We start from the raw sequence: 16,501 nt of genomic DNA on the forward strand, positions 1-16,501 counted from the left end.
CCATAAATTATGGCTCAACGAAGTGGCTTATCGTGTGGAAATTTATATCAGTCAAATACTCTAATCGCACATTTATGAATGTGGAGAGAAAAACCGTGGGAGAACATGCAAACTCCAAATATGCAAGCGTCAGAGTCGGTATCGAACCCACAAACTCCTGCATACCAGGCGAGGGAGTGAAGATCTCGCAACTCTGGTGACAAGATGTCACCACTCCCCCCTAGCGTCGACATCCCCATCCTTAGACTACAGAGTACGGCCGCCGCCAAACGCGAGGGACAACTCTCTATTTGTCCGTGATAATCTGGCGGTGCGCGTGTCGTCCTCATATGTATGTACGTATGTTGAACTTCTTTCGCACCCTACGTAGCCAACCATGCTCATCGACAAAGGCTGACACTCACCGGGCCAGCAGCGACCCTCGTAATTACTCCCGTCGGGGTTTCGGATAAAATATCCCCTGGCTTTGCCCTCCGAATAAACGAAGTACTCATCGTCCACCTTAATGTGCGGGTCCACAATAGTCACCACCTGTGGAGACAGGAGACAGCGCCGGGCGGTCATCACCCCACTGACGTAAAGTTACATTTCACGACTCTTCCTGCATGAGGGGTTTAACGGTGCATCGCTGAACATTAACTCTCAAAAGTTCACAATCCGCGCAGTCACCTCCACAAGAATCTACGTTTGTTTAATCAGTCTGTGCTGTGCAGTATGTAACGAATTCACGTGACCCTTGCACCCATTACAAAGCGCTACAATGAACAAAAGTATTAGGAAAAATAAGAAAACGTATCCTTGTACTTATGTATGTTGAATTTCTTTCGCACCGTATGAAGCAAAACCTGCTAATCCGAGGTGCGGATCCTTGAACTGAATCGCGATCCTTAACCTCGACAATCCATCGAACCCCGAGGGAGGTGAATCGAGTACAGGCCGCCATCAGAGACGCGATTAATAACGGCAAGCCGAGCGGCCACGAACTCCGTCGGTTTTAGCTCCGATGTCCCCACCACGCCGCTCGCCTTGCGACCTTTCGCCGCGAGGTCGTTCTGGAGGCCGACGGGGTCGGGGAAGCGGTCGGCATCCCACGTGAAGTACCGCTTGCCGTCCGTGTGCTCAATGTCGAGCCACAGGACGTCGCACGCGATGCGGCTCCTCCTGAAGCCGCCGTCAACCTCCCGCGTGTCGGCCTCCGTCTGCTCGGCCCAGCGGCTGTGGTGGTAGCCGAGCGCGAATAAGGGTGGCAGGGCCTGTGTCCCTGCGCTCCCAACGGAGAAGAACGCAACGGCTCTGTCGACAACAGCCGACGGCCTCGAGTCGCGCAGGCGAACGAGGCCGTAACGTGACGCGCCACGGGTCGCAATGTCGGGGGTGCCACAGTGGCGAGATGTTAACTATCTCGCCTGGTATACAGGAGGTTGTGAGTTCGATCCTGACCCTAATGCCTGTACATTTCGAATTTTTATGTTCTCCCTGTGCTCGCGTGGATTTTTCTGCAGGTCCTTCGGTTTTTCCCTCCACATTTAGAATCAACACGTTTAGAGAATTTGTTAGAAATTTCCACTTGAAAAGCCACTACGTTGAACAATCATTTGTAGCCAGGTTATTTCTGAAAAAAATAACTATGAAGCTCAGTGGGCCTTACCTGGTAAAATGAAAATATATATTCATCGTAAAGATAGTCTCACAAAAAAATCGCAGTCACAATTTGTTTCATGTCGCCAGATAGGAGGATCTATTCAGGACTCTCGCAGAGCTGTGCGACTGCCCATCCCCCCGTGGTGAAGAACGGTCTGCGGAAGCAGATATCACAGAACTAATTCTGAGATCCCTGCAAAGTGATCTCTTCTCCACAAAGAGTAGCGATCCTCGCATGTCAGTCAAACCAATGTTTAATTTCTTGAAGCTGGAATTTTGCCAAATTAACCGCAACACCAAATTTAAACACGATGGGGGATGTTTTCGCGCGGTCATTGACGACTCCGGTGAAACCATTGCTCCACTAACTACACTTTAGAACCCAGGTCAATCAAACGCTCGAGTTGATAGTTCAAGTACCCAGCAACTCAGCGGACGGTGCCAAGCTCAGCACTCTTGACCTCTTTGACACTCGCCCGTTTCCCGGACTCACATCCTGAGAGAAGTGACCACAGCCGAGCCAACCCAAGGGGAGTGGCGTGCGCGGGGCACCAACCCGTGAGGCCGGCGTACTGCCGGAACACGTCGCACGGCGTCGGGCCCGGCAGGACGAACACATCAATGGTGCCGCTCTCCGACATCCAGCGGACCCCCGTGTCCACTCGATCGCGGACCGACGAACTCTGACTCGCCGACGGCTCGGAGGGCACCTGAAAGGGCCCAGGTCAAGTGAAGTGAATTTTATTTTTGTTCACACACGTGGTGCATTTTCTGACACAAATCTTCCACTCGAAAACGCCACCATCACGTTAATACTCAACGCAGATTTCTGAAAATTCGAAACAATTAACGGAGAACGGCTTGACGACATAAGAGATTGGTGCCAGAAAGATGCGGCACCACTTGAGCATATTTGGCGCACGGCAGAAGAAAGTGGAAACAAATGACAGAATGTGCAGTGGACACCGACGGACTATCTGCTCATGGATCGTGATGATGACGATGATGTGTTTAGATACAGCAGTGCCTGATTTCTCAGGTGCTACAGGCTGCTGTGTAAAGTTGGGTAACGACTGCATCGGTGACCTCATGCAATGGCTGAACAAATGTCACGGAGCTGAGAAGACATTTCCGTAGAGCTATTTTCATTTATTGTCTGTAGATCTGCTTTTAGTTATTTGTCAGACGCGTTATTACCGACGCGCGCATGAATCAAAGAGCATAAAAATCGGCTTTAACAGATGAAGGGCTACAGGTCAACATCCGCTACAATTACACCGCGACTTTCAGACACAACAGGGGCCAGATTAAGTAGAGTTAAGACGAGCAGCTGGTAGTGCGCAGACGATAGAATAGCCCCTCCCGAGCTTTGCGACGCACCGACTCACAAACACAATAACGCTCGACCACAGGGTTGCCCAGGGTCTGTTGTTGTTGCGACTGTATGTATGTATGTTGAACTTCTTTAGCACCGTACATAGCCAACCGCGCTTGTCGGAGGTGCGGGATGTTATCGTGGTTCTTGGTGTTGACTGCATTACCGGAGGCTGCTGCTGCTGCTGTGCTGTAGACACATCCACCCAGGTTTCGGAGGAGTTGAGCCAGAATATGGCGGAGGTGCGCTGCGCTGAGTGAGCGAGCAGCAGAGGCACCGCCCCATACAGGCCCTGTGGATTGTGCAGCTCGTAACCAAACGTGTCCAGGTTGAACATGCGGTAAGGGCTGCCCTCCCTGCACAAAGCAGCACACGCAAACGGGCACAAAGGACGGGCAAAACCTAAAACTTCCCTCGAGTATTCAACCATCGTCTTTATTTAAGTGAATTCTCATGAGATGTTATTTTCTGTTAATGTTGTTAGGAAGCGTGTGGAAGCATGGTCCAACAACCCCCAAGTTAGGGCACTGTGCTATATGCCTGGCGACCTGAGTTTGAATTAGTAGTGATTGATTGCTAAAGCGATCATGGACATTCGCTTCACCACAACCAGCACGGACCAGCTTGGTGAAGTATGGCCTCACAACCCCTGCAGGTGACAACCCCATGGGTGGGGAAGCCTTCATGCTGCAGTGGCTTGGCAAATGGCTGCCAATGTAATCGTTTTAATTGCAATTAATGAACGAAACTAAACTATTTTTATTTTACCAGGTAATGCCCACTGAGCTATACAGCTCATTTTCAGAAGCGACCTGGTCACAAATGATAGCTCAACAAAGTGGCTTATCACGTGCACATTTATAGCAGCCAAACACTCGAAATGTTTACGTGTGGACTGAACGCACGTGGTTGGCTTGAGTCGGAAGCTGGTGGCTCGCTCGGGAATTCCGTAGACGTGGCCGCAGTCTGGCAGCGCAAAATCCAGCCCCACAGAGGACGGCCCTGCTCGCAAAATGCAAAACACGAGCGGATGATCCAAACGGCACGTTATGTATGTTGATTACATGGCACGACATCACATTAATCCCTCTATTTAAGACCGAAACAGGAGGATATCTCCATAACTCTGGCTGTTGCCCAATGATGCTGGTTGTAATTACCGGCGAAATGTCGTATTCGAATTGTAAACGTTGTGGGTTTACTCTCCAACACACCAGTGTGCTGAACTAGTAACTAATTATATTCTTGGTTCTTTCGGTAAAAATACATTATTTTATTGTTTCCCTTCTACGTGACTTTACCGAAAGAACCAAGAATATGAATCCCTGCAGTCACGAAAGCTTTAAATCAAAATAGTAACTAATTGCCATGTTTTGTTTATGTGACAAACCTTACTAATTGGCTGTGTTGGGTGGTGGCTGGTTAAACGACACATTTATATTTATATGATGATCTAACCCAAAAATAAATAAATAAATATTATGTAAATAATTGTTCTGTACCGTTCAGTTTTTTGTCCACGACCTCATTGAAAGTTTCTTCCCACAATCCATCACTGTCAACGTCTGCTCCTGACGAGGCCTATGACAAAATCATCAGTCGTATTGCAGTTACAATCGCAATCATATTTCCACGTGATATGTTGGTGATAATAACTTTCATTTATTATTCCACCCAGGCCAGTAGTGTCCCGTTTTCAGACCATCAGTAACCTCTAGAGGTTACATTTCAATTCTAACATTCTGGAACCTTCTCATCCTTATATTTTACTATTTTTCCTTGAGTAATCATTAAATATATTATCTAAACCATGATAAAGATCGGACTGATACACAAAGATCACACAAAGTAACAAAACACATAACAAGAAAATAATAAGACAAGGTGTAATGCTTTAACGGAGCCTATTCAAAGAACATTTTGAGATATTTTTCAGAGACACCGATTTATCTTGATCTGTGAAGTATATTGGAGAGAATTTATAAGTTAAAAGAAAAGCTTCGTGTCATTTTGATGGATAAACTCCCATAAACTATGATACAGCAGAAAATGTATCCCTAGGGCAATTATAGAAAGCAAATTGGAATTCAAATGAACTAAATAGCCAAGCGAACGTAGGATAATCAGAAAATGTTTTCCCATTGAGCTAAGGAGCTCCTTTCTAATTGTGACTCAGCCAGCAGACATGAAAGCATTCCACAAATGCTTTCGGTTACTGAATTTGATAATGAAAAAAGAATTCCTTAATATTTTTTTTATTATCTTTCAATACATGCATAATAGTATTGATAATGATGATGGAGATGACAACCTTCCCGTGGTCTCCACTGTTATGTGCTCGTCACAAACCTGGCAATCGAACGCCTAAAAAGGGCCTCTCAAAGGTCCTTTCCAAGGCCAAACTTACCACAGTGTGGGGCCGTCAACACGTTTGTGCCGTCTAAATGTATAGGGCCTATCAAGGCCTAAGTGCGACTTCCTGGGACGTTCCCTCGAACTACACGTGGTTGATGTGCTCTAAGAAACCCCAATACAGCTGACGATGAAAGAGCCTCAAAAATGCATTTCTGCTCACTGCCATCCACCACCATCCCACGTGAATTGCCATCTCTAGGACCTCACCACAACGAACCCAAAAAACAACTCGCTGTCAGCCATCATCGTCAAAATCTAGAATATATCTGTGATAAATGTATGCAAACCTCCAAGCACCGCATGGAGCTCAAACATGCTGCCTGCCGCGACCCATCCCGCGGTTTTCACCGGTGACTTCAACAGCCATCACACGGCCTGGGGCTATGCAACCGATGAAACGTGTGGAGAACAAGTCATCGACTGGGCAGAATCTGGTAACCTGTTCCTCCTGTTCGACGCAAAAGCCCGAGGCACCTTCAATTCCGCACGATGGATGAAGGAATGGAACCCTGACCTGTGCTTTGTGTCGTGTGCCAGTTGGGATGAACCACTATATGCTTCCAGAATGGTTTTGGACAATTTCCCAAACAGTCAGCACAGGCCGGTCTTGGTGCATATCGGGGGTCAAAATCCTGAAGATCACGTCCACCCATGTGCCACGACACAACTTAAGAAAGGCTAGCTGGGAACCTTTTAACCGATGACAATGAGCGCACCGTCTCCCGGATTCCACCAAAGCCAGAAAACTACGACACCTTTCACCAAGCTTGTGCTCAAAGCGGCCCGCTCACACATCCCACGGGGGTTCCCGGGTAGAATATACTCCGTGCTGGAGCAAGCAAAGCGAGTCCCTGCTCCGGGCATACACAGAGTCTGGAAACCCAGAATGTGTAAAACCTCTCCTGGACTCCCTAAATGAATCCAGAAAACAAAGGTGGACAGAAGCGATGGAGTCTTTCAGATTTCACACACTCGAGCCGTAGAGCCTGGCACCTCTTGAGACACCTAGGAGCAGCAGCACCACCACCACCAAACAATACTGCCACCACCACCACCAAACAATACTGCCACTACCAAACAATACTGCCACCACCACCAAACAATACTGCCACCACCACCAAACAATACTGCCACTACCAAACAATACTGCCACCACCACCAAACAATACTGCCACCACCACCAAACAATACTTCCACCACCACCACTAAACAATACCGCCACCACCACCACCAAACAATACCGCCACCACCAGCAAACAATACCGCCACCACCACCACCACAAAACAATACCGCCACCACCAAACAATACCGCCACCACCACCACCACCACCAAACAATACCGCCACCACCACCACCAAACAATACGGCCACCACCAGCAAACAATACCGCCACCACCAAACAATACTGCCAACGTGCCCGTCAATGCCATCGATGCACAAATGCTGCTGAATGGAAAGATCCCTTCAGACCGGCACACAAGAGAGCGAGTGAAGGCAACAACTCCACCAATCATCAGCAGAATGTGCACCGACAATAGCCTTGTCATCCCCCCTCACTGAAAAAGAGGTCATTGATGCCATGAAAACCACCGCATCAGGAAAGGTAGTAGAATTAGACAGGATTTATCCCGAGTTCCTGAAACACCTTGGTAAAAAAGGATGCCGCTGGCTGGCCAGATTGTATTCCGACATAATGGCTTCAGGCAAAATTAAAAAAATGGCGACAAACGATGATCATTGCCATTCCAAAGCCTGGAAAATCAACAGCAAACCCAAATAACTTCCGCCCCATATCCCTGCTTAGTACGGTGTACAATCTCCTGGAGAGGATGCTACCGACCCGTATGTCACCAATCTTCGAGGAGGCTATACCAACTGAACAGGCTGGTTGCCGCCCCGGCCGCAGCACATGCGACCAAGTGCTGGCACTCACCATGCACAATGAAGCTGGCTACCAGCGCAAGGACATCACAGGAGCTGCTTTCATAGACCTATCAGTGGCCTATGACACGGTATGGTGGGGGGGCCTCATGCTAAAGGTGTTGAAAGTCATCAGATGCCAGCAGACCCTCGGACTCCTATCATCGCTACTGTCCAACCGGCGATACCGAGACCACCTAGGGAACACTGGCAGAAGAGCCTGCTTACTCAGTAACGGGCTTGCTCCGGCACTTTTCAACATATATAATTGACCACCCTGTCACCATCAGCTGGAATTTTGGCTACACCGATGACCTGGCACTTGCCATCCAAAGAAGAACCCAAACTGAGGTCCAAAACGACCTGTGCGAAGACCTCAAGAAACTCAAAATGTACCTCAAGTACCGGAGGTTCCGGCCAAACCCAGGTAACACTTTCGTCAGCTCATTTCACCTGAACAATGCAAACGCCGACCAGAAACCGGCCATCACTTTCTGTGGCGAAAAGGTCCAGCACGAGAAGTCCTCGAAATACCTCGGTGTAACTCTCGACAGGAGCCTCACCTGCCATGAACACCAACAGAAGACCGCTGTACAAACAAAACGACGAGTTGATCTCACGTGCACAAACTGGCCAGAACAACATGGGGAGCAAACACAACAAGGCCACGGATGGCCACCACGGCACTGGGTCTTCTCTGCGGCAGAATATTGCGCCACCAGCCTGAAACAAAAGCGCGCACGCGAAGCCGGCGGATACACAGCAGCGAAATGCAGCCACGAGGATCGTCTCAGGGACGCCAGAGAGCAACACCACTGCCGTGGCTTCTGGTCCTCACGGACATCGCTCCTCAGCAGCTCCACCGCGGTGGCGCGCGTGCGAGGGATTACCGCAAGGCCATCAGAAATCCAAACCTCCCAATAAACAAAGGACATTTCCATGCCACCACCGCACAGGTGGCTCAGATCCAGACAACCTTTCTGGCAATATGCAAACAGCCTCGATGACGTCAAGACCACCGAAGCACAATGGAGGCAATCCTGGGCAAACACCGAACTGCTGCGAAAATCCATCATCAGTGACCCCACAATCCTCCAACCCGGATCTGACCTATCGAGGAAGATCTGTTCCTCCTCGAATCGGATGCGGACACACTCCATAGAAGATGTGGGGACACTTTCTCTATGAATGGAAAATTAACGAGAGCCCAGTTTGTGACTGTCCAGCGACATCTCATGTCATGAGCGACTGCCCAATCAGATCATTCCACGCGGATACTCCTAAAGCAGTCCAATGGATATTAAATTTCGACATCAATTCATCATCTATTTAAATTCCCTAAACACTACCATACGAAAGAAGTATTGAAGATATAATATACATCTTTAATACATAAATAATGTATTTAATATGAAATAAACATAGTTAAATACATAAACAAGAACACGATAAAAATGAAGATTTTACGAATACAGTATTGTAATTCTGCAATCCCTCAATGGGTATCTTTAGCGAGCAATCACAACCAGCCAATCACAACCAGCCAATCACAACCAGCTAATCACAATCAGCCAATCACAACCAGCCAATCACAAGCAGCCAATCACTTCATGTATCAGTTAATTCAGGTCAGGCCACGGCCTCTCAAAAAAACAAACTTGTATTTTGGAAAAGAGAATGTTATTGCCGATTTTTTGTAAAGTGTGGTGAATTGCTCATCTTTGTAACTCCTTTTCATCATGGTTAGCATGATTGTCTATGTACAGTGCGAAAGACGTTCAACATACATATAACATACATGTAACATACATGGAGTTATGAACAGCATGACAGGCTGGTACACTCAGTTTACAACTTCGTTCCTACCAGTATAAATAAATAGTGGTAAGATCAGTGTTAATCAAACATCACTTGCCTCCGTTGCTTTTGGGTCATCATTTGCATTTGCTGGTGTCTGCACACCGCTTACCCCAACGGCACTAAAAACACAAAGTGTAAAAACTCACATTTAAAAAAGAAGAGAAATGCAACGGTCCATTTGTAAGTCAGATAAAATAGCACAACAATAAAGGCATTCTGGCTTTACACTACAGCATTGATAAAGTGGGAGTGGCGGGGGGCAAATATTTCCATCAGGAGCACAAACGAACCACAGTGCTGAAGGGGAAATATTAACGGGTGGCACACATCTGCTGAAAATTCCACCAGTCGACCAAATCAACAAGCGTAGAGTGGGGATGAAAACATAGAAAGAGAATGAGCGTGGGCCTATAAGAATAATGAATAAAATAAACGTCCAGACAATTCCACCAATGGAAGGAGGCCTCCCTACACCACGTGGAACATAACAGCAATATTTCAAAACCGTGCTTCACCACACCGGTCGGTGCAGGTTGGAAAAGGACCGGGTGTGGGAGGGTGGGTTTAAACGAGCTCAGATATCAGGAGCCACGAATCAGACTAAAGTCTCCGTGTACCACTGTACCACTGCTTCACCACAGATCGATACAAACAAACACCGAAACACTTCATCATACCGTTCCGGTCTCTCTTGAAGAACCTCAAAATGCAGCAGACCCTGCGGGTTGAGTCTCACAAACGGATGCCCAGCGAGACGAACTTCTGCCTGGAAGGGGGCGGCCGTGATGACTACGCTCACTTCCCCGGCGCCCAGTGTCACTCTCTTGTCGTCAACGGATTCCTCAGTCCATCTTCCGCCGAGGGAAAGCACAGGTGACAGAGGGGAGGGCGTTTTGTACGCGACGTCTGTACCGCTGTGCACTGCGCGTGCACGTCCATGCCGCATCGGTATTCTGTCCAATAAATAACAATGCCCTTTTACTAGGTATGTAATAATTATATAATTATTATTATGATATACTGCATTAATTAAATGATTTTAATCGATTCTTACACTCATAATATAGGCAACAAATTACGTAAGAATCGATTATTAACTATGAGTGTAAATTACGAGCAAATGATAAGCTGTCAAATCTAGACTCACGGCACAAACTAAATTGTACCAAAGGAGTAAAAAGTTGTACATTCTGGCAACAAACAGCAAGCATGAATCACGGCAATTCATAGGATCAATGGGGAGGTAGCTATAGCCTTACACGTCTACTATTTCAGAATCAGAATCTCTATTTATGCTGGAAGAATCCCATGAGCTAAGAAGCTCTTTTTTCACGGATGTCCAGTCGAGGCGGGAAAGCCTCACTGCGTCTCAAAATGTGACAGTGGTGCGGTACCTCTGGGTGTCCGGCTCTCCCACCAGGACATCTGGGACCTGGTACCGTGGCCGTAGGGGGCGCATCTCGTTGATCCGCACACGCACGACGTCGTCCCGCAGAGAGGACACCTCGAGGCCCAGCTCGCTCTACGCCACGAGCACAGCACGAGCGAGACTGGACACTTCTAAACATCCACTCCATTGGATGTTTGTGTCGTGGAATAGCGCTGGCTGCTGCCAGAAAGGGGATCTGCGGCGTACGGCAGTCCTGACGTCAGCAGGCCATGATAGAGCCGAGAGGGGGATCTAGGGGAAAGGTCACAGAAGGGGCCCACCGGGAACCCGCTGGTAGGTTCCAGAAAGGGGGCGTGGCCGGGGCGGAGCGAGGCCACGGTGACAGTATATAAGAGGGGCTGCTGTGGGGGACCTCGGGGCTGTTGTTGGAGTGGGATCCCCGTCGTGCTGCTGAAGTCCTACGTCACCATTCTTCTCGTTGTGGTCTCCGTCTTTACCACCTCAGAGCGCCGCTAGTCAGGCAGCCTACCAACTGTCCTGGCTGAGTAGCGTTCGCCGATAACAGACGGACTAAATATTAAGTGTGTTGATCCCGATGGTGCTCATTAATAAAGAAGTGCATCCAAGTCTTATCGTCTCCGAGTTCGTCACTACATATGTATGTTGAACTTCTTTAGCACCGTACGTAGTCAGCCATGCTAATCGGAGGTGCGGGGAAAGGACAACAAACTTAACACACAAAAACAGTTAGAAATAAATTAGTTTTTGATCTAGATTTAAAAGTGAATAGCTTTATGGGCTTCTTAATATCGGAAGGAAGAGCGTTCCAGACGGTCGCAGAAGCTCATCTGAAAGATCTAGAATTGAAGTTTTCGTGACTGCAGAAATTACTATATTTATTGGTTCTTTCGGTAAAGTCACGTATGTAGAAATAAAATAACATTTAAATAAATCACAAATAAAATGAAAGCACACAATGCAGTGACCGTCTTTGTTCGATGGTTAGCTAAAAGCCCCTGCTGCGAGGATGACCGGAGTATTAAAGCTCGCAGACGCTCAACCACCTTCCAACCAAACCTAAAATATGAATCTCAAGGAGTTAATTTGTCTCAGCCACTGGGCTTGGAATGTCCTTAGCTCCAGCACGACCGGCCGGCTTTCTCAGCTCACCATACCTCGTTTCCTTGATGCAGAAGTGGGAAGAGGGCATTTTTGTCCGTGAGAATTCGTCGGCCAATGTCCACTCTGTATGGGGAGACTCCTTGCTCAAGTGCCCTCTGCCGTCTGTGCAAAGTTAAAGTCATTTAATTCTACAATAGTAATTATCATGAGGTGAGATACTGCCTGATGGCCACTTGACACTTTACAGCCCATTGTCAATTCACTGCTGGTTGAAGGCCATGTTATTATCATGGAGGTTGTCTCTATCACCCTTCACCACGCCGGTCAGTGCGGGCTGATAAAGGGGCGAGTGGCGTCCAATAACCGGCTCAAGATAGCACTCGCCACAGCCGACGTTCGCCGTGGCGAGGAATCCATCAACACACAACGCGCGCCACACCGCGTCGTCAATCCGCCCATGTGTCTATTTAAAACACGAAACAAGAGACCTCACACACATCGAGCGATAAACGTTGTTGCTGCAAAAAAATCGTGACGATTTCTCAATTGAAAGTGGAACGTCTTTGACTGAACACGTTTGAGTCATACCTGCAAAAAGCACTGTCCTGCCAAGTCTTAAACGTTTTGGATTGCGAAGCCTCTTCCTCCACGGTTCTGTGTACACAATCACATACCGAGCGCATTGCTCTGAGCGCACGCCACTTGGCCAGCTTTCAAGTATTTTATTTGATTCTTTCGACCTCCAGTTCATTCCTAAATACAATACTTATAATACTGCAGTGTTACTGAACATATGGTCAGCTCAATATGACGTACAGGTGTACATGGTGAGCAATTATACAAAGTAAACTAGAAATAACAGAAATGCGTCTTGTTGACAATGTTAAAAAATGCATGGACAGACACAAACAAGATGTGACAAATGTATGAAGGGCAGCAGGTACAAAACAAACACTGAAGCATAATTAGAGATAGATACAAAACAAATGTTATGGACATGTAATGTAAAAAACAAGAGATTTCACTGGGAAATTAAGAGGTTATCCCAAGAAGACAGTGGGGAAGACGGTTTGAACGATCAGATGCAGTTTCTGAACGGAAACACTGGCTGGCGTGCAGTATACGTGAAGTAACACTATGTACTGAACCTCAAAATGCTGTTCCCGCAGCCTGTGGAAACATACTAAACGCCTGGGAGTTTCTTCTTTGCAATGCGGCTACTAACAGCAGCAATGGAGAGACAAATGCGGCCGTGAGTGGTATTCTGCCCACCATCTAAAGTCAATGTAGGCGCTGTACTGCCTCCTTGATGGGTGATCGCCGACATCAGTTGCCCAGTCACTCGGTAAGCCGGAATGGGAGATATTTAAATGAATGTTAAATGTAGCTCTAACTGCATGCCTGTAAAAGTATTGTTTTACAAGTTGTTTAGTGAGCTGAGCGTATCACGCTACAATGTGCAATCAATGCGTGTTGTACACGTGGCTTGTACGTGTTGTATGTGTACATAGGTCGTACATGTCTGTTGCACACGTGCAGAGCGATGTCTTGGGCGTGTACACGTATGTGTCCCGTGTATATGCGAAACACCGTAAACACAGTATGGTGCATCACATGCGCAAAGTGCAGAATGGCGTAAGATAAGTAGGGCGTGGGCAGGGCACGTCGCTGGGATGATGGCCTATGGTCAATAATAAGGGGCGCCACGTTGGCCAGATGTTAACTACCTCGCCAGGGATACAAGAGGTCATGGGTTCGATCCAGACCCTGGCGCCTGCTGTATATTTGGAGTGTGCATGTTCTCTGGTTTTCCCTCCACAATTACAAACATGCGTTTAGAACATTTGGCTCATATACATGTTTTACATAAGCCACTGCATTTAGCTATTGTGACCAGGCCGTTCCTGAAAAGGAGCTAAGTGGCCCTAATCTGGTAAAATAAAAAATATATATTTTAATAGTTTTAGTTTATAATAACGAAATGTCAGCCAAAGCCATGATCGTGTCCGATCAAACACGTCCACCGCAGAGACGGAACGATGACATCAGCTCGTGTGAAGGTGCTAGGCGGATTATTGCAAGGCGCGATGGTGAGATGTGGCGGCGGCCTCGGGAGAAGTCCTTAATCCAGCAGTGGATTGACCACAGCTGCTCATGATGGTGCATGCAGTGCGCGTGTTGCGAGTCAACAACACTCACGCCTCTCCGCCTTCCATGTGGCAACTGGGATTTAAGACGAGAGGCTTCCAGGGAACAACGCTTCAGCACCACGGCGGCTGTGGACAGTGCCTCCAGGTTCGGGCCACACACTTCTGCTCACTGAACACGAGCGAGTATGATCGCTGTGCCGTAGCAACACAACGAGTACAACTTTAACCGCGGCCGTGCTCGCTCGCGAGTCGCGGGGGGCCCACGCGTTTCTTCCTGTTAACCGCTTGGCTGTCGTCAGAACCATTTCCGCAATTTCACCTTCCGTTTCGGAGACGTCAAAACCCCACGCGCCGCCGCCGCAAGAGGACAGCAGAGTCCGCGCTAACGTTGCCGACCTGCGTTGTTCCAGCCCCTTCCGCTGCACCCAACTGATTTGTTGGTTTGTGTGTCTCGAAATTTAACAACGACAAAATCACCTCTGGCCACGCACCGTCCTAGACGTGTTTCAATCCACTGCTGGGCGATTATCTCCCCACGCTGCCCTTGCCCGTGGTGGTTGTTTGACTATACTTCACCACGCTGGTCACTCAGTGCTGGTTGGTGAAAGTGGGGAGTACAAAGGTTGGAACATATTTGAGCACGACAATGGATCTTGCTGCAATGCCCTCTGCTTACAACGTGGCCCCGAATTAGCCTGCAACAGCTGTTCTGCATACACCTCACCAAGCACTGTCCAGGCCGAAACCTGCAGAGCTTCGGAAATATTGTAAGAACAAATATGGGTGCATTCCCAGTGATTCTGGCAATGGCGCTTTTCAACTGACCTCTTACTGCGCCTAAATCATCGTGAGGCTAAGAATTCGCTCCGGTCATATGAATGTGGAGTTTTCATCACTCTACTCCTAAAAGGTATGCTCCACTGGTAGATTGCCTTTGCTGCTTAATATAACGGTTAATTTGAGGTTCTCAGGTTTTGGGATATCATTTCCCGTGTTTACCACCGTTGTGATTGGTTTACTGCAAGTGTCCTGTATTTATGGTATTCTCTGGATTATAAGACGCACCAGAAAGTGAAACACGCCCCAAACTTGCCTCAATGTCTGTACAAGCCTGATCACACATACCGACCGGATTATAAGGCGCACCTTCGACTGTTGCTTCGAAATATGGGGGAGGCAGAGCGGCAAAGCGCGTCTTACAATCCGGAAAATATGGTGACTCATTTTGGTTTGAGAAGAAAAAAAAACGTGATCCAAAAATCCACCCAGGTCTACATTTCGGGCTCGAAACAGAAGATGAGCACGATCCATGGCTGATTTTGTTGGGGGGGGGGGTCAGATCGCGTGCGTAAAAAACGTGTGTCGTAAACCCTTCATCCACCTGACACAGCCACCTGATGAGGTTGTGACGTGATGAACCCACGTGCCTCTATGACTGCTACGGCAGCACCACCGCCACGGTGTGATGTAGGGGAAGAATGTCACAGCGTTTAACATCGGCGGTGCGGACGTGTAGCTGAAGATTACCCGTCTGCCCATGTTCATTTGAACACGAAACCGCTGGCTCAACTAACGAGGCACAATTATGCTTGTGTAAGGTGTGTGTGAATGACTGCCTTGAACGACCATCTCATTATGCGTGCGAAATGTAATGGCTCAGATCATTAAGCTTATTGGACCATTATGGTTATGTAAGTTACATTATAATTTGTTCGCTCAATTACCGTAATTATGATCGGATAATGTAAGTTGCATAATTGTATATGCCAATGGAAACGTGTAATGTGCTCGGTTCCCATACGTGAACATTTAGGTTAAATTGTAATAAAAGTAGTTTTTATTCAACTACATTCGTCAGCTCCTCCATGCCTGCTTTGCAAAACAGCGAAGCCTCACTGGGGTTCTCACAAGAGGGGGCATTTTCTCTCCATGTAGAAGGCACTTCAATACCCGAATGGTTGAAACCATATTTGGCATGGTGCTGCAGATATCTATATTTACATAACCAGCTTCTCGGCAACAACGAAATGGAAATTTCCACCCTGAGTCCAGTTGACTCGCACACGCAGTGGCGTGGCTCAAGAGAACGCAGTCGGTGCAACTGCTCCCGGGCCACGTGTGCAGCGACACGCCCGACACGTCAGTCTTCAACAAAGCGGAGTCTTCATTTCCTCGGGCACGAGACGCACGGTCTTCAAGGAGTCCCTTCACTCCACGCGTGTCGACCTCTCGAGTCCCCCACCCCCATCCCCACCACTTATACAGGGCGCTTAAAAACATGTTTAACGCTTATACGGGACTATCGTTTTTCATGGAAAATGAACGGATAATAAATACACTGTAACATGATCACAAATGCGTGTTAATAGCTTAAAAAATGTCAGTCACCACCTGTTCGCCATCATTGTCAACACGTGGCCTGGAATCTTCTCCAGGTGGTCTTCAGAGCCCAGAGGCAGCAGCACATGTCACGTGGTATTGTTGCAAATTCTCAGAAGTGTTCACATTTTTTTTGTTGAAGCACCACCATGAATATCCATCAATGCTTCTTTCTCGAAGGTTCCTTGACCCACTTCCCCTCCAGCCAAATCACCTTCCACTTTCCCGAACGAATTCCAACCGACTTC

The 16,501-nt window shown here is 47.8% G+C and overlaps 1 protein-coding gene across 3 annotated transcripts in view; it reads right to left on the reverse strand.

Annotated features, from left to right (window-relative positions):
• LOC116943169 (neutral alpha-glucosidase AB-like) overlaps nt 1-15,239 on the reverse strand; it is a 30,753-nt gene extending 15,514 nt beyond the window's left edge. The window contains exons 1-12 of one of the 3 annotated variants that reach the window (XM_032955775.2): nt 13,924-15,235; nt 12,313-12,378; nt 11,778-11,886; nt 10,607-10,734; nt 9,890-10,063; nt 9,268-9,331; nt 4,519-4,597; nt 3,922-4,018; nt 3,183-3,372; nt 2,198-2,351; nt 1,026-1,261; nt 405-531 (exon numbers count right to left, since the gene is read on the reverse strand). In XM_032955775.2, the coding sequence (XP_032811666.2) occupies nt 405-531; nt 1,026-1,261; nt 2,198-2,351; nt 3,183-3,372; nt 3,922-4,018; nt 4,519-4,597; nt 9,268-9,331; nt 9,890-10,063; nt 10,607-10,734; nt 11,778-11,886; nt 12,313-12,378; nt 13,924-13,940 (1,441 nt within the window). In that variant the 5' untranslated portion in view covers nt 13,941-15,235. Of the gene's footprint in view, nt 1-404; nt 532-1,025; nt 1,262-2,197; nt 2,352-3,182; nt 3,373-3,921; nt 4,019-4,518; nt 4,598-9,267; nt 9,332-9,889; nt 10,064-10,606; nt 10,894-11,777; nt 11,887-12,312; nt 12,379-13,923 lie in introns of those variants that run through there. The other 2 variants (XM_076067721.1, XM_076067722.1) reach the window with 2 other exon arrangements.
• Nucleotides 15,240-16,501: the final 1,262 nt, after the last annotated feature.

Source organism: Petromyzon marinus, chromosome 17 (assembly GCF_048934315.1).
Source record: "Petromyzon marinus isolate PM22_M1 ecotype Great Lakes invasive population chromosome 17, UKy_Petmar_22M1.pri1.0, whole genome shotgun sequence".
Lineage (NCBI taxonomy): Eukaryota > Metazoa > Chordata > Hyperoartia > Petromyzontiformes > Petromyzontidae > Petromyzon > Petromyzon marinus.